At 37.4% G+C, this 18829-nt stretch overlaps 1 protein-coding gene across 5 annotated transcripts in view; it reads right to left on the bottom strand.

The window, feature by feature from the left end:
• The window catches only part of ehbp1 (EH domain binding protein 1), a 156444-nt gene that overhangs the window by 122092 nt on the left and 15523 nt on the right, over positions 1-18829 (bottom strand). For all 5 annotated transcript variants that reach the window (XM_040000048.1, XM_040000050.1, XM_040000051.1 and 2 more), the window contains 3 exons: positions 11292-11349; positions 11095-11190; positions 6465-6518 (listed from right to left, as the gene is read on the bottom strand). In XM_040000048.1, coding sequence (XP_039855982.1) covers positions 6465-6518; positions 11095-11190; positions 11292-11349 — 208 coding nt within the window. The remainder of the gene's footprint in view (positions 1-6464; positions 6519-11094; positions 11191-11291; positions 11350-18829) is intronic.

Raw genomic sequence — 18829 nt, 5'->3', positions numbered from 1 at the left:
AGGGGTCAGGAGAACTCACCTCTCCTCTTCTTCTGTTACTCCTCCTCTTCGGAGCAGCACTCACTACTGCATTCATTCATGTGTCCTTTACTTTACATTAGCTCAGATACCTGAAGGGTGTGGGTGGCTGGTGGGGGGGGACGCGAGTGCTCTTTACAGTCATGCACACGCAGGCAAAGTCAGAATGAAAATAACCTAAAATGTAATACGGATAATGTTGGATAAGGTTATACTTTTCATCACACATGCTTTGAAACAAACACACAGAAACGTGAAGGCTGCACAGACATCTAAAGACAAACATAGATGCAGGTGACAAAAACGGGTTATCCAGCAAATTTAATCATGAATGCCTGAAAAGGAGTTTGCTCATCTTAGGCTGGCCTGCCCTCTTGTGGTGAGAATGTTCAAATTAAAATGAACACTGAACATGGTTTATCAATCATTGCCTTTGCTTGCACATATCATGTAATTATTGTGTCTATATCTCTTTTAATCACCGACTAATATTAGCAGTGAGAATATATATATAATTTTTTTAAAGGAGCAATGGGTGCAAATCAGTAGCACTGGTGTACATCAATGAATGCAAATAAAGATCTCAGAACTGAGATACATTGGTTTGTAATAATTTAAAGCATATATGAAACTGAAATTAGGATAAAGATGACATATTAAATGTTTAATCTGACAATGTAATTTATATTTTATTTCCATATTTATTTAAATGAGTCAAAGACTTTGGGATGTGGCAACAAAAGACTGCCAAGGTTGGAATGGTTAAAACTTTTTTTTTTTAAGTAGCCATCCTAACAACTAATGAGTTTATTTAATAATATAATTGGGTTTAAAAAGAGCTCGTCAGACAAGTTCAGTCTTGTTGAAGTAAAGAAACAGTGACGGCTTCACTGCTCTGTGATAGACTGGATAAGAGAATAGTTCAACAATTTAAGAATAAAGTTTCTTAACTTTTAAGTGCAAAGAATTCTGGAATTTTATCATTTATACCATATGTTATTATTAAAAAGCTTCAGAAAATCCACCCAAGTCCTTGAACCAATGTGAGAAATTTACATTCACATATAGTAATGACTCATTCTGTAATGAAGTCACTGCATTGGGTCAGGAACCATGCAAAAGAGAGGAAAAAAAGAGAACAACAACCACCCAATACTTTAAACACATGTAGGAATGCCCTTCTCTGGGCCCTAGCTCACTAAAGAAAGTCTGCCTGAACTTTCCACCCGTGTTGGGAAATCACCGATCCAAAAACTAATTTCAGCATCTCCATCCTCATAGATGCTCAGAGTTTTTCTAAATAATTTCTAAGGGACTTGTTTGAAGGATCTTTTTTAGGCTTTATAGTTAGGAGAAACTCAGCCTCAGGATACCTTCACATGTGTGTGAAGGTGTAAGGTTGCCTTCTCCCTCCTCTCCCTCCATTCCTGCTGTCAGTAGACTTTGTCAGGCTTTGATCTTTCTATCATTAGTCAGGTATGCAGAGACACAGGCAAACCACCAACTTGTCTTTTTCTCTCCCTTTCTTGCTTTTTCTTTTCTTGTGCTCTCCCACGCTCTACCTAGAGAAAACCTGCTGACCTGCTTGTCTTCTCTACTCTCTGTCAAAGATAGAAAGGTAGAGCAGCGTCGTTTCTTTGAGCTTGACGAGTACAGAAAGTGACAGTTTCTGTGCTCTCTGCCAGCTCTATTTTTCCACATTCTCTAAGAACAGGGTGGAAGAGTCTCGGTGTCCATCCCTGTTGGTCACTAGCAGTGCATGTCTCCCTAAAGTCACACATTGGAATATTTGGAAGTTGGTTTAAGAGAGCACTTCTTAAAGATGTGTTTACTCGTGTCATGAAGTCTAACAGCTGTTTTTACAACAAAGAAAATTGGTACAGTTCATTTTGTTGTTGTTGATTTGTTACTTCAAACAGCTAACCCTTTAATATAACAGCACACATAATAAATCTGCTAATTAAAAAACAACAAACAAACAAACAAAACAGTCCATTAAAAACTAACTTTTGAATAGTTTTACTATAATATACTTAAAATTTTCTGCACGTAGAAATGCAGGCTGACCATTCGTTAGGATAAAAAAAAAAAAAAAAAAAAAAAAAAGGCTTGCATAAGAGAGGAAATACCCCTCTCTGGTGATATTCCAAGCTGAAATTCTTGGAAACAGAACTATTTGAATACTTTCACAGCTCCTGATTAAATATGTTGCAGTATCCTTGTCCTTTAACTAAAGGACCAGAATACGTACCTGTGACCATACAGAAGTACTCGAGTAAAACCAATCTCACATAATTGTATTCACACCAACTGTTCATCGAAAAATCTTTAAAAAACAAAAGACTTGAGTTTGGTACCTCTCTCACATCTAAAGTCAATATGTGAGAGGTTTAAGTGATAAACTGATATATTCTGCAAAGACTAGGGATCTTTTAGGGTCACTGGTTGCATGACTACAACTGGATTCCTTTTTATATCATTTCCTATCATGCTTTGTGTGGAAATTTACAAGGAGAAAAACTTGCTGAACAGTGGAGCAGAAACAGTGGGGGCTTTTGGCTACAGCTGCTCTTTGTGTGTGCAATGATTTGTTCTGTGAAAATAGAAAAAAGATGAAAAGAGCAGAAGATGGACATAAGCGAATGAAGAAAGAGCACCTAGTGATTGTTGGCGTTGCTCACATGATTGAATGTCAGGATTTGCATAAAACCTGCTTGGTTTTACTGGGGGAAAAATAAAATAAATAAGTAGTACAGGTATACACAACTCCAGGCAAAGTTTTCTTTATCATTTGGATAACCAGAGGGATATTCTTGAAATTTCACTTCTTGTTTTAATAATTGCATATCTCAGAGTTTAAATTTATATTTAAACATCTTTACATAGAAAGGGGAGTTTCCCTGGTCCAGCACACAAATCAAAGTGGGCTGTATGTTAAGGTTGGGCAATTGGACGAATGTTGAACTTTTCACTGGTCGTTTTTACAAGAGCGATTTATTTACCTATTTATTTATTTGCCCATGAGTAAGTTTGCTAATAATGCTGGTTGAAGCTAAGACAAGCATTCAACAGGAATTTTATTTATTTATTTATTTTTAAAGGGCTGTTTTAACGTCACCCTCTTCCAGCTGTGTGCAAATGCACCCTCCTCAGAGTGTGCGCCCAAATGTAGCAGCGATTCATTTACTCAAACTCATAACATAATGAAAGAAAAAGGGCTAGGGTAGCCTATGTTAAAACAAACAATAACATTTTATTTAAATTAAAAAAACAAAACAAAAACACAATGCTGGGGAGGGAAACAAAGAGAAACTGGCTTCTTTTTTTCCACTATACCCGTGTTTACAGGCCGTTCCACTGTTTATCAGTCTCACTGTGCACTGTGTCCACCAGGGGCTGTCCTTTCCATGTTATGCTGCTGGTGAAAAGCTTTTCCAGAGCTTGTTGATGGAGCTGCAGACGCTGGTGATAGCCTGGCATACTCAGTGGAATGGTGGACACGTATTTGCTCATTCAAGTTAGGTGCGTGAGTCCTTTGCTGGCACTATACGTCTGGACAGGCGGCACATCCCTTGGGTTACATCCTCAGGTTTACCTCTTTCATCCGGTTTAAAGCCAAAGAAATCCCCCATTGGTGACTTTGTATTTTCTTTTGGCAAATAGTTCCTCCGTGTTTGGACTTATTCTGTGTTCTAAAAGCAGTCTGTGCATGTATAAATTGCTCCGCCCATCAAAAAGTCACCTCCACGAATATATGGCCTATCGTCATTTATTGGACTGATGAATGTCAGTCGGAAAAATGTTTACATATTGCCCAGCTGTACTGTATGCGGCCCATAATGTGAAATGAATTTGACATCCCTGTTTTAAAGTGATTTTTTTTCATGAGATTCCTGGTTAATTTTGGAGGTGTGCAGGTTTTTATCTTCTAGTTTTTAATCCTAGATTTAAAAAAAGAAAGAAAAAAAAAAAAAAAAAAAATTTTAAAAAAAGAAAAACAGTGAAAAATGCTTTCTCCACAGTCCTGGTGGTTTTCCTTTGGTGGAGCGATACCTTATGAGGACAAAGATGGTGAATTCTGCTTTGTTTTTCTAAATTGAGTGGAAGGATTTAATGCCTATGAGTAAAAAAAGGCCACAGTGCAATAGAGGACCTGATTTTTATGCATGTCTACATTTTAAAACTACTTGCCGGTCTACACACTGAGGTGAAATGGTGCTTACTACCATGTTCTGGGGTTTCATTTAATTATGAGAAAAGCAACAGTTGATTAACTAACCACAGGGTGGCGCCTGCCCTGAAAGTTTCCCCTTATGTGTACCTTGAACCGGAATTATTGCCGAGCTTTAGCCATAATGTGGGACAACAGTTCCAGTAGCAGAGAAGGCCTATTTCAGTGACACAATCTTTTTATTGTCACATTTACATTAGCTTGCACTACTAATAAAGTTTGTGAATGAAAATGCTACTTGGCATGACTCTACAATAAGATGGTAAGAAAACAAAGACAATACTTTCTATTTTTTAGTTTGATGCATTTATTACTTTTAGGCTGAACTTCTGTCATTTGTTTTTAATCAGGATGTCCTAAAAAAAAAACTGCCTGAAAAGCTGTCCGTTTTAACTAAAAATGCTAGAAAGAGGGAGCATATTCTTCTCCTATCTCCACCTGATCCTAGGGCTGGATCAGGTGACCCTGAATCCTCCCTTAGTTATGACGCAATAGGTCTAGGCTGCTGGGCACTTCCCATGATGCACTGAGTGCTCTCCTCTGTGTTTATACACCACTCTGCATTTAATCATTAGTTATTATTAATCTCTGGCTGCCCCTCTGTAATCCTGGTTCTGCTGGAGGTTTTTCCTGTTAAAAGGAAGGTTTTCCTGGAGGAACACCTGGAGGTTTTCCTTCCCACTGTTGCCAATGCGCTTGCTCATAACGGGTCATATGATTGTAGGGTTTTTTTTTCTGTATCATTTACCTTACAATATAAAGTTCCCTGAGACAACTCCTGTTGTAATTTGGCACTATATAAATAAGACTGAACTGAAATGCAAAATGCAGACTCAATTAGTTCAACATGTGTGCAAGATTGAGGGACACCACGTCACAAACCCGCCACAAGTTACCATGAAAAAAAGAAAATAAAGGTTTCCAGTTCTTCCTGGCCACCTCCACTTCTCTTCACCAGTTTGCTTCAATTCTCTACTTTGCTGTCTCAGTTTCTTCCTGCTCTCACAAACCTCTAACATACAAGAAATTCTCTCCATCCATGTTATTTTATCATGTTTTGGTTCTTCTTGCCAATTTTTGTTTTAGTTTTTTAACTGAAAATTGTTTTTTGAGGTTTTTTTGAAAAATTGTGTCTGCCAAACCACACTCAGCAGTTTACAGTTTCTTTCTTTTTTTGGAAATATGAATTAGTTGGTGCAACAATCTAGGCAGAGCAAAACCATATCACTTAAAGTGTAAATGCATATCCTTAAATAAAAGTATGTAATGAAAATGGTAGGTCTAAAAGAGCTTAAATGTAACATTTTAAAAGGTTACAGGTTAACAATGATGCCGTCTTTGACTCACTGGCTGGTTAAATTTTAATGTTTGAAACAACTCAGTTGTGACTGTGGAAATGGAAAGAGGCTGAATAAAGTATTGTTCCGTGAAGAGGGCTTTTATTTTTCCACCGTCATGGGACAGTGAATATGGTGCACAATATCTGAAGCTGTGTCACCTAAAGAAAAAAGGCTTCCCCACTATCACTTTCTCGCCTCAGTCAATTTTCCATGACAGCCCAAGCATGACTTCTAGAGAGCAAGCAACTGTCCTTCCTTGGATAAAGTTTTAGTTTTCACTTGTTTCTGCTGACTTATACAGCAGTCTGACTAACATGGCATGAGCACATTACGGAAAAGCAGTTGCTGTAATATAAATTGATGGGAACTCCTAAAAACATTTGCGTTAATAAAGTAACAATTGAATTTTACAAGCACATGTATTTTACATGCACATGGTTTGTGGCGTCAAAAAGACAAGTGTAAAAAGTACTCTACTATTACTTGAGAAAAGCATTCTGTTACTACAATAAAAACAAATATATCCTTGTAAAACATGTACATGAATATTATTCAAGCCATTTAATCCGAGGTACTCAGAGTATGTAATGACATAAACTGACCACATGGTGGCACAATCTGCACATGAAATACAAAGACCGTGTCCCTAGAAGACTCCTGAGAATACTGAAAGCTGGTAAATCATCCCTGTCTTGTTTAACATCTAATCCCCAAGTTCCTCTATATGACATTTCAGATGAGTTTGAGCACTTCACACAATTATAGGCTGCGCTCCTTTCCAACCATCAGGTTAGACAGAAAATATGGATATGTAACAACAACAAAAGCATCGTTAACCATGTTAATGAAGAAGCATGTGTACATTTAGTACTCACATTTTCAATGACAAACGTCCATTCTTTGTCCTCAAACTCCTCTGCGTGGGGGTCCTACAAACAAGACAACAGTTATTTAATTAAATTCTCATTTTCACTTTGGCCGTGTGCCAACAGACAGAAAACTGTGAGTGAGCTCAACAGCTTCCAACCCACTATCATCTCTATTCACCTCATGACCCAGTTTTTATGTTCCATTTCCCCTTATAAATTGTTTGCATTACTGAGGTGACTTTCAATTACACGAGGTTGAGCTACTGAATCCACAGATGGAAACATTAAAATGCAGAACATTTCTGTGTACTTTAAGCATCTCTGTGTTGCCTCTCTTCCCATCTTCCTGCCTGTTTAAAATCGACATAATGAAAGAAGAGAGGAACGGAGGCAGGAAGCAGCCCGGCCTTACTGTGCTGCGGTGGGTGACCTTCACTGCCCTCCAGTACTCTCTTAAGCACATGCACAGTACACACAAACACAAGACAGAGCTGGACACAGTACAAAGAGAGAAAGCACAGCTGCATGTCAAGTGGTAAACACTAAAAACTGGGCCCATTGAAACCAGATGGTTGGATGCAGGTTAAACCAGTACAATCACTTCAGGTGCTAAAGCATCTGCACATATATTATGCCAGTATTTGGACTGTGGGAGTCAAATTGCAGAACAGGTGATTTGATAGGTCGGATTTCAGAGATGCATTAAACCCTGGTTGCAATGGGCATTTCAAGGATGGTCAGCTGACATACGTTGACACCAGGGGGCAAGCCCCAGACTAAAAACACACTTATGACTTATGGGGCACAGCTCAGGTTTAGTCTCTACACCTTTACTAAAGTATTAATGCAAACAATGGCCAGATTTAAATAATAATAGTGATATAAAAGCTTTAAAGCTGATCCACCCAACAAACATAGGACAGATTTTAAACCAGACTTCATTTAAAAGGTAGAGGAGGAGTTTCTCTACTGAGGACAAACACAAATGTACAGTCTGCTGTTTGTTGCAGCCTCTGTGTGTAATACACGAGCTCTGATTGCCTTTTTGTCTGGCTGAGCTCAGGACACACTCCCAGAAATCAATATTCCTGCAGTCTAGTGTAACAATCAGACAACGCCCACACACAAACACAGAAAATAACACAGCCTTCTCACATACACCCCCCCCAACTGTAAACTTGCTGTTATTTCACATCCCACATAAACTGCTTTTAAGCACCAGCAGAGTGAGGCGTTATCAGCTGTTTTAGTGCTGCTGGTAAACAGAAGCTGCAGATCACACACAGCATGCACCTTCTTCTGTGACATATCGTTTTCATTAACAAGTTCCAACATTAGTGACAAGGATTTTATTATTTTTGTTAAATATTTTAAAATATGAACAGGAAAATGCTTGTCCTTTCCAATAATTCAGAACCGAACAACTCTTGTGGTACTCTCAGTGAGATTTATTTTCAGATACTTTGAAATAAAATTTAAAAAAATAAAATGTCACAAGTCAAATCCAGCTAATTTAAAACTCAATAGGGTAAAAACAATAACTGCCCACTTTTATTATGCACATTATCTCTGCTAGGATTGATCTGTCTGCATAATGAGCAGCCAGAGCACTGCTTACTTCAGTTAATATTTAATCTCATGATTTTTTTTTACTATATACAAAGTTCAGCTAAGGCTGTCTGGTAGTGTACATCCCCCCGAGGCTACAATAATGCAGGGCTCAGCTAGTTCAGCTAGCTTGAGGCCAGAAAACACTTTGACAGGATCTTAAAATCATGGTTACGTTTCCCCTCACTTTCAGTTACCACAATTCAGAAAAAAAATCAGAAGTGTAAGTTATTAGATACTTGATTTGCCAAGTGTTACACTTGGGCAATTCAAGAGACAGGACTTTTGAAAAAGTACTGTAAAATCGGGGCACAAACCTAGTCTCATTTAAAAAACATATAATGTGTAAAAACTGGTGCAGTTTCCTATAACACAGGTAAAATGACCCAGGTAACGTTAAAAGCCCTTTATAACATTTAGTCGTTATAGGACCAGAGAGGTCTTACACCTGAACAGGTCTTAAAACTCTCAAATCTACAGAACTGTAGGCTAGGGATGTGCATGACTATCCAAGCAGAGGACTGAATGTCCCTGCTGACAGGTACCACCAGAAACATAATAATTGAAACTAAGCTCATATTTTATTGTTATACAACATCAATTAATTATTTCTGTAACCAAGCAAGGTTACCAGAGCAACTCTGCATGCAGCTTTTGACCTGCAATTGACCAGGAAAGTATTTGCCAGTAATATAACTACTGCAGATTAGGGTGTTAATGCATTTTCAAAGGGTCTGATTCTGTCTGGGGTTTTACTGTAGACAGTATTTCCAGCATGAGCTTTATGCTACACGCACAGAAAACTGAAAAGCTGTGAAAAATAATAAAGTCAAGAATCTAAAGAGAATCAGGCCCTGCATCTTTTTTCCCCCCTAACGACTCTGTGAGATCTTTAATACAACTATAAATATTCACAACGTTTCCCTTTCACTCAGTGTAAAGCAGTTGAAATACAGCATAAAAATGTTCTCATTTAATGCACTATCCATTTATAAAATGGATGACACTCAGTCTGAGATGTCTTAAGGAAAATGAGCACCATTTCAACTTTAAGTCTCAGTTTTTCAACATTATAAAGAAAGGCTGCTTTAGTAAATCAAATAAACCTCTCAGCACAGCTACTTTACTTTCCTCTTAAAGAAATAAATCTGTATTGTTAGATAAAACATTATTGGCAGCTCATTACTCTGAGTCTGACAATTTAATTAAAAAAATTAAATGTATTGTTAATCCACTGGAAAATCTTTTTGTCGACAGACAGGAAATTTTGTTTAATTGTTCATCTATGGGGGACCTATAAGTACCACTTCTTCCCACTAATTTTCAAGCACCTGTTGTACTAGAAGACAATATTTTCCTTCCTCTATATATGTCCCATCTTGTACTTATGTACACATATGCACAAAATAAATGATCAATTAATCAATCTAATTTTTTTAAATATTCATGCAACATCCAAAACCTTGTCTGGTGTCTTTTTTAGTAAGAATGGTGTCAAAGTGACAATGATTCAACCTTCTTGGATTAAAATACCAAAATAATAAAGCCAAACATTCTTAAAAATGATTTACACTGCGACTCCCATCAACAACTCTTGAAGACCAAATAGTGAAAAGTTATGCCGACCTTCTTTGCACAGCATTAGATGCTTTCATTGTCCAATCATGGTTCACGGACTGTATTATTAAACACCCTGATCTATGACATGCTCCTGGCTGTGTTCGTGTAAACTAGGATGATGTTTCAGAGTTTCTTTATTTTTATTATCCAGAATGAACAAAAACCTTTCTACCAAGGCAGCAGGCTTACAGACTGCATTCTATTGCTGTTTGATTTGAGCTCCATCCAACTTAATGGTTGAATGGTGCCTTCAATGGTTTTGCATTTTGTCTCATTACCAAAACAGCTTTATTACTTCCTCTGAGACAGGAAGTGGAAGTGGGCCTAAAAAAAGAGGCACTAATAGTACAGTTACGCTCAACAACCACAGACTTCAAAAAACTGAGCCAGTACACACGAAAGCAGACATAAGGGTTTGTTTTTACAGATGTCTGGAGATGAAGTCTTTACTCTATTTGAGGGTTTCTGTGTCAAGTGCCTTGGGATTGACTAGATTTTCATGTATTTAGTATCCAAATTGTTAAAAGCCGCCACCACCACCACTTTACAAAGCAAGACAATTATGGTAGATATTTGTGGTAGGAGTTATGGGTAAGAAGATACTGAGCTCTGAGCTGACCTGTCAGCAAAAAGGCCAGTATGTTTAAGTAAGTCAGACAAGGTGACAGATACCTGTTTAAGTGTACAGTACAAGCAGAATTTTTGGCATAAGCCATTTATAAAGATCATATTACACAAGTGTGATTGAACATTTTATTAAACTAATATTTAATTACCAAATTCAACCAATCATGATGCTTTGACTGAATCCTTCAGCCCCTGTGTCTTTAGCACTTTAGTAGCATGATGACAATTCCATGCTACACACTCTAGATTTCTATTAACCAAGGAAGCAAAACTGCCTCAGAGCATCACAGAGTCACCACCATGCTTTCACTGTAGATGGCATCATTCTTCCACCTCCAGACTGCCTTCTTTTATGAAAGGTAATGTTTTCTTCTCTTAAGCTCTAGGCCTGATGGGTTTATGGCTTTAACAGAAAAACCTGAACTCTGGAAGTTAGAAATTGTTTGTACAACAATTGATTTGTAAATTTGTGATCTTGTGAAAGATGTCATTAAGGAATTGTAGGCAAAAGTCAGGAAAATTAGCATTTTATGTTAAATTTAGAAAAATATTAGCTGTGTGGAGCAATTTTAACCGTCTGTGTGTGCTTTTGGTATTGAAATCAACTGGAAAAGTTCACATTTTGCTATTAGGATTAGTTTGATAAGGGGACTAAATAAGTGTGCTTCCAACTAAATGTATATAAATGTTTAGCCTAACATTTTCCCAGAAAAGTCTGAAAAATTAAGGCTAGAGTTTCCTTAAAGGCCTGTTTTACACAGATAATAGAGCAGCAGGTTACCTTAAAAAGAGTGACCGTGATCTCAATGTTTTCTGGTACAGGCCACACCACGACTCCTCTGTAGGGGTTTTTGATGCCAGGCTGCCAGCTGTGAGACTGCAGGACAGAAGGATGGATGATGAAAAAAAATTACATTTGGAAATAAGTGGAAATTGAAAATTTTCTTAAACTAAAAATGCATCTAATCCAATACCAACCTTGGAGGATTTCCGTCGACTTCTACGCGTCCAAACCACCACCAGTTTGTCTGGTTGCCTGAGAGAAGAGAGAGAAAAGAAAGATTAATGTAAAAAAAAAGGCCAGTCCATCCACTTCTGTGCTACACTTCAACATATAATTACTGTCAGTCTAAACTAGATTGTATTTTATTGCTTCAAGTTTAAAACCCTGATAAGCCCTCTGCTCTGCACACACATATACAAATACCTGCATAGTCTCACAGCATGAATAAATCATGATGAGACAACTAAACCCCAGCTTTGTCCCTGCAGACTGCAGCACAAACAACAGGATGCACACTTGCAGAAATACAGAGTATACACATACAAGCACAAGTTTAGTCTAACAGGAGAAAAAACAAACAAACAAACAAACAAAAAAAAAAAAAAACAGATAGGGGTCTGAGAGTTAGGATAATCTGATCCAGTCCAGGATGGAATCAGCTGTAAGGTGTAATAACCACTGAGATCAGTGCACGAGCTGTTAGTGGCAGAGCTAACACAGCATGGAGGAAGCAATTTGGAGAGGTTTCACACCTGGGATGCCAGCAGCACATCTTTCAGCCCAAATTCACCAGAAAAACAGTCACGAAAAAGTATTTTTTGTTGTACATGAACATTAGTACATATGTGAACAGACAAAGCAAACATTGTTATCAGGAACATTAAAAAATAAAAATGTAAAAATGTAAAAATGTAACATTCATGCCCAGAAACAAAAATTAGATTAGATTAAAAGTAGATTAGAGATTGTGACCATTTTACAAACTGCCATGCTAAGTTCAGTCACATGACAAGGCAGTGCTGTGGTGGTTAGCACTGTTGCCTCACAGCATGAAGGTTCTGGGTTCAAATCCGCCTCCCACAGACCAAGAACGTCCATGTTAGATTATTTTAGAAGAAATATTTACTTATTTTACATCAACAATTGAAGTTGCAGTCTAATAAAAAAAAGTTTTTGTGACCTGATGTAATTCCTTATTTTAAAATATATATTTTAAGTACTGCTGCATAACTTCTTTTTTTTTTTTTTTTTTTTTTTTTTTTTTTAACTGACAAATGAGATGACAGGCAGCAGTTGAAGGAACAAACCAATACAATTTTTTAAACAGCCTCAAGACAATGCAGGGTGTTCAGAAGAGGAGTGGCTGTAGTTCAGATTAGGCATCTAAGTGCATTCTGAAATGCAGCTGATGGTGCTGCGGTTCATGTGTTAACTGCTGAAGCATACTTTGGCTTTTAGTCATGCTTAAGCATCTCTCTCACTCACTCTCATGGGCAAGCCTCCACTTCATGCTGTGAACCTCTCCAGCTTCATGGATAGCAGTCTGTAGCTAATGCAGACCTCTGGTTTTGCACTGTCACGAAGAAAGGGAGCAAACTACTCTACGTGTATTCATCAAAATAACTTTATAAGCTCTGTAAGTGACTAAATAACAAGAAGCTACATCATATTAATATTGCTATCAGTTACAAATGCACTAATCCAGATTTTCCTACTTCCAATATCACACTAATACATTAGCTTTTGGTATCTGTTGATAATGAGTAATGACATAATACCAGTGTTAAATCAACAATTTTCATCCCTCACTGTGAGAAAGACTGGAAATCATTCTTTAAATGCATGGTAACATAAATGTTGACTTAAACATCGCCCTCCCAACTTTACATAAAGCAAAACATAAATACAAGGTTATACATTTACTGAATTTGGTATATATTAATCAAATAATGAAAAGCTTCCCATAGTGTATAATCCACAACAAACATCTTTCTAGTTTCTAACTAGTTTGACCTAACATAAGGAGAAGTCAACAAATTAAATGAATATCATAGTATTGAGTTTGTGTCCATTTGTGTGAATCACTGGCTATGAAGACTGATGGATTTTAGGAAACGCTGAAACAGCAGAGTTCACCACGGAGGAGAAGTAGTGCCAAAAAAATATCTAGATAAAAAAATTGAGCATGTGAAGAACAGACTTTTCCTGTAGTGGACAGTTTGTACTGTTTTAACACCGTTTCATTGCAATTAATTGGTCTATTTTATGACTTTGCTCTTCATCGTGACAGCAGCTAAGCTTAAGACTCAACAACAACAACACAAACACGAGAAAGAGTAAGACAAATAACATTTTCATGCCATTTTCTGCTGACAGTACACAGCTAAAACCTATAGATAACGATTACAGAGTGTCCGTGTTGTGTACAACAAACATGCCAGTCTCATTAGAGAGAGGGGTGCAAGCGCAACAAACTGAAAGTAAAACATTTGTATTCTGATACAGTCCTTAACAAACTGTTATGAAAAAAAAAATACAGTAACTATAATTTGGCAGTGGTCTAGCACATCTATTAAGCACTGTATATGCTAGATTCAGCGATAAGACAGAACTTTTACTTTGAAGGCAAATGTTCTCTGTTTCCTGTTTGCATTGCACCTTTCATGTTTCACAGTTTTCGCTACTACGGTACATGGTGACCAGTTGGTGAGTGTTAGCAGGCAAGTCAGCATCTATGTCAGTTTCTATGCAAGCTACAGGCAACTGCAACAATGTGCTAGCAACTAAAGTATTAACAATGTGACCAATAATTTCACCAACAAATCGAAAGCAATTTCCAGTAACAGTCTCCAACTGTCAGGGTGGTTCACCTACCAGTCGGCGTGACTAAGACCTGAATAATTAAACAGCAGCACATTTTAAACTTAAAATTCAGAATGAAACACTAAGCCTCTTCATGCAGATTGGTATTAAAATCCAGATCTGCATCATGAAGTTCTGTATCTGCAATATTTTAGTGTAAAGTACTGGATGTTAAACACTAGATTTATGCATTCACCAGCCTTTATGTATAAGATTTTTAAGAGAACAATAACAAAGGAAAAGAATGACAGACAGTGTTACAGAGAGCAAAAAGACAAGAGAAAAGAGGGAAAGAGTGAAAAGAGACAAGAGGAGAGGGGAGAAGAAAAATGACACAACAATTTCAGCCTTGAGGAGAGGCCACGCATAGAGGAGCTATTGTCCAACAACACATGCCATATCAGAGAGAAGGCAGAGACACACAAATATCACCCTCCCTTTGTCTCCTTTGTACAGTATTTGTTGAGCTATGAGAAAAATTTAAACCATTTGTCTGCAGGCTATATTATTTCAACGCCCTTTTTTAGTTGTGTTCAGCTACAACTTCAAGGCTTCATTCTGTGTGTAACATTAATCAATGAGCCATCAGAGGGGAATGTCACAACACAAAAACACAAATGAGATGAAGACAGCCACAAAAAGGCCTGAGGAAGAACTATTAAAGTGGCATTCATCAGCTCTCAGTCATACCAAGAGTTCACTAGTAGAGTTCACAGCTAGATAACAGCCTTATGTTTACCCTAGATTTGAAATTTAGTTTAGATGTTTTATAATTTTATAGTATATGTTTAGTTGGTTCTGCTTTCTCTTCATGTAAGAACTTTGCAAAGTGGCATCCAGAAAAGACACCAACAGGATAAAGCACAGTACACAGATTAGAATTAAGCCAAGAGTGCTCTGGCCAAAATAAGCAGCAGTAGAACAGAAATTGGTTAAATAGACTAGTGATACCCACACAAATACATACAGCGAAACACAAAATAAATCTGAAACAAATTATTATGAAGTCCAAACCCTAGGAGCGTTTTGTCTCATACTTGAGCATGACCACTACCCTTCCGAATGTTAAGACCTTCACAAACTGGATGTCTAAAATCCGTGCAAATATTTTTTTGCTTTAAAAATATTTTTTTAGACTCACCTACTCTTACTGCAGCTGATCACGTCAACCGCATAATTTCACTGGATGAATTTGCAGTACTTATTTTTTTGAAACAAGTATTTTATAATCCAAATAAGACCTGACCAACTAGCATTTGGCAACAATTGCACTCGTAACTCAAATTGTGTGCCGTTACTGAATACATAATGACAGTAAAATAATAGTATTTTACTACATTCATACTGCTAGACGCTGCTCCTGGTAAATGTCTGAAATGATTTCTCTGCCTCCTCAGATATGTTCCCAATTCTGCCAAGAACTCAACCTCCCCCACTGACATCCTGAAATATGTACAATGCGCCTGTGATACACCTTCCACTCCTGGACCAAACCATGCCTTCTCCTGAGAATTGGATGGACCCAGAATCTCAGTTTTTACATTTTTCGTATTTATTCAGGAGAAAAATCAGCCCCTCCAATTAATTTACTCAGTAGGAATCCCATCGCTTTTATTTTAAAATTTCAGTTCATGTTAATCAAGTACCCTCACCCCCTCCAGTCTTGGGTTGGACTCTGTCGTCTCTGAATATCCCGAATATCCCAGAAAACCACAAGCAAACTCAATGTGATCACAACATAGAAAGAGGATAATACATTTATTTGACATAGATTTATTTTACCAACAAAGATTTCCATTTAAAGAAAGATAAAATAAACTAAAGGTCTGGAGCTCCAGTCAAAGAACTGATACCACAGCAAATGGATTGGTGTTTATATAGTGCCCACTCAAAGCAATCTTACACAACAAGCCCCGTTCTATTCTATTGGCAATTTGGGGTTGAACATCCTGCCCAACACACAGACTAGAGGAGCCACAGGTCAAACCACTCACTTTCCCATTAGCAGATAAGCTGCTCTATCAAATTGAATTCAATTTGTTTAAATAGCATCAAACAACAAGAACAGTTGCTCTACTTCCTGCACCACAGTAACCTCAGAATAAATTAGTAAAAGACACAAGACACAAAAAAGTGGAAGGAGTCTGGGCCAGCCACATAAAGTGCAGTAGGATTCAGGACTTCTCTAAAAACAGACTACCAGGATCTCCATCCTGAAAGCAGAGAAACACTCCCACGAGGAGGTCTGGGAAATATGGAGCGCCTTTTCCGGCCTCCCTCACAAAAGTACTCCATACCTAAAACATTTCATAATGAGAGAGCGGAGATGGGCAAAAGACTAGAGACAGGAGAAGCTGAGAAAGGTAGTCCTCATTCTGATCTAAAGATTTGAAGTAAAAAAAAAAAAAAAAAAAACTGGTTAATGTACTGCTAACGCTGTGCTCGCCAAGGCTCCAGGACAGAACGAGGACCACTTCCACCAACTGTCAAAGACAATTGAGTTGGAGTTTGCTCATAGTACAAGAAATCCACTGGAGAAGCTGCTGCTTAAAATGCACCATTATTTTTTTCAAAGCACTAGGCAATTAAAATACCCACAGAGGAGCACCCTATATACCGCTTTATTTGATAATTTAGGTAAGATGGTGTAGGTGTACCCTTACTTGACTCTCACTAGCAGAATGGGAGAGACAGAAATTAAAGAGGCAAAAATCATGAAATAATGAGCACAAAAGTGTGCGAACTAAATGGCAATACAAGAGGGAAAATGTTCTAAAGAAGACAAAAAAGGAAAAAAAAAAAGTGAAAATGATATTCAAAGAATGTTGAAGAAAGAAATGAAAAGACTAAGAATTTGTGCATGTGTATGTTGGGAAGAGATGGCAGATAAGACTAAAGTGGATATTTCTTATCCACAAAAATGTGCATTTAGTGAGCATGTAGTTATTTAATGTTCCCTTAAACACCACATGAGCAATATGTGGAGTCCATAATCCTGAAGTTACTGTGGAGTATGTGTTTATAGACTTCACAAACACCACCTACCAACATACCAACAGTTTCCATTTAGTATAATTAACCAAAAATTACCAGATTACTTCTAGTAGATTTCTCAATCAATTCAGCTTAGGATCGATATCTCTAAGACAAAGAGATATTGACATGGAGAAAGAGAAATTTAGACAAGAGAGATCAACAAAGAGAGATAAGAGATAAAGAACTATAGAGAGATAGAGTTAAGAGATAAAGCGAGATATTTAATCGCATCATCCTGCTCCTTGTGCTCTATCATAGTGATGTATGGAGTCCACTCAATAATCACGACCTCTACATGTAAGGCTCTGCAGATATACATTTTACATTCATGTTTAAAAAAACAACAACAACAAAAACCCACACCCACAAACAAATACCTACTGATCATTAGCATTCACAGGAGAGTACTCAAACTCTCAGAAGAAGAAACTAATGCAGATTAGAAGGTCATTTGAACCTAAACAGAGCTTATGAATGGATAGAATATCTCGTAACTGTCAGAAATGGACAACTGAGCCAGATCATAAAGAAGTATAGGCTCAATGACCACAAATTGGCAAGTGAACAAAGATGACGCAATTCCTCCTGAAATTGTGCAGTGAAGTAAGGAACTCTTAGTTTATTTCATTCACTTAGGTAATTCCAAATTTCAATCAGCAAAAGGAACAAGGACAATGAGAAAGGGCATACACACACATGCACACACATGTCCAATATGACGTTTAAGTGTTCACTGAGCTTTCCAATTTAAGCTGAAACATCTAATTTTGTTGTTCTTTTTTCCTATTAATATTATTTTATAAACTGTATTATGATGCTTTCAAACAAGTTTTAAGAAACTCTCATGTCAATAAAGCACCTTTGAATTTCAATTGATAGACAAATTTATATAGAGCGAGACAGAGACAGAAAGTGAGAGAATAAAGATGAATAAAGAGAAACTGATAGAGAGGGAGGAAAAAAATAGGGAAAGCAAAACAGTGATTTAAAGAGACCGAAAAAGAGAGGGAGACAGAAATACTGACAGAAAGAAATACAGAGAGAGACAAAGTGTGATCTGACAACTATTGTAAGAAAAAAAGCATTTCTTTCTTATCAATTCCTAAAAAAGGTTCACAAACTGCATGAGAGGCTGATTTCCCAAAAAGTGAAATAATGTCACCATCTATAACCCCACAGAATAACATGTGCAGCTTAAACCAAAGACAGTCAAATAACCTCGCGCTTCACTGTTTGCACACCTCGATCCCCCTGGATAGCTGGAAGTGAAGGGTGTGTCAGGAAGTTGTGGCTGCCATATCTTCCCTGTAGGCAGGAGAAAGGAAACACTTCATTTTGGCATGACAGTTCTAAAACCAACACGTATACGTGCACACACACACACACACACACACACACACACACACACACACACACACACACACACTCTAAGAGTGTAGGAAACCCAAACACACAGCAGGGCAGGGCACAGCTAAGTTTTGGTGGCATTGCAATAAAACAAGTGATAAACACAGTGATAAAGTATCATGTATCTTAAAAACACAATAGACACTTTGGCAAATTGCAAGAAGCAAAGCTGTCCACTAAATAATGATTTCCATTTTTATCCAGCTAAAAGATAAATATTCTTCTTTGTTTGCTGTATTTTTAATAGTATCCTGGTTTGTGGTATCAAGGACATTAGAAAACTAAGTTTTCCAAATAGAACTGTCATACTCAAATGTAGTGAGCCACCAGCCATAAAAAAAAAAAAAAACCCAGGGATGAATGCAATGAAGAGAATTCTTCTTTGACATGTGACATGCAGTGTAGGGGTGCAGCGCTAACTGACTGC

Source organism: Simochromis diagramma, unplaced genomic scaffold (assembly GCF_900408965.1).
Source record: "Simochromis diagramma unplaced genomic scaffold, fSimDia1.1 OVJJ01000596.1, whole genome shotgun sequence".
NCBI lineage: Eukaryota > Metazoa > Chordata > Actinopteri > Cichliformes > Cichlidae > Simochromis > Simochromis diagramma.
The sequence above is the reverse complement of the archived record's forward strand: the minus strand, read 5'-3'. Positions and strand labels throughout refer to the sequence as shown.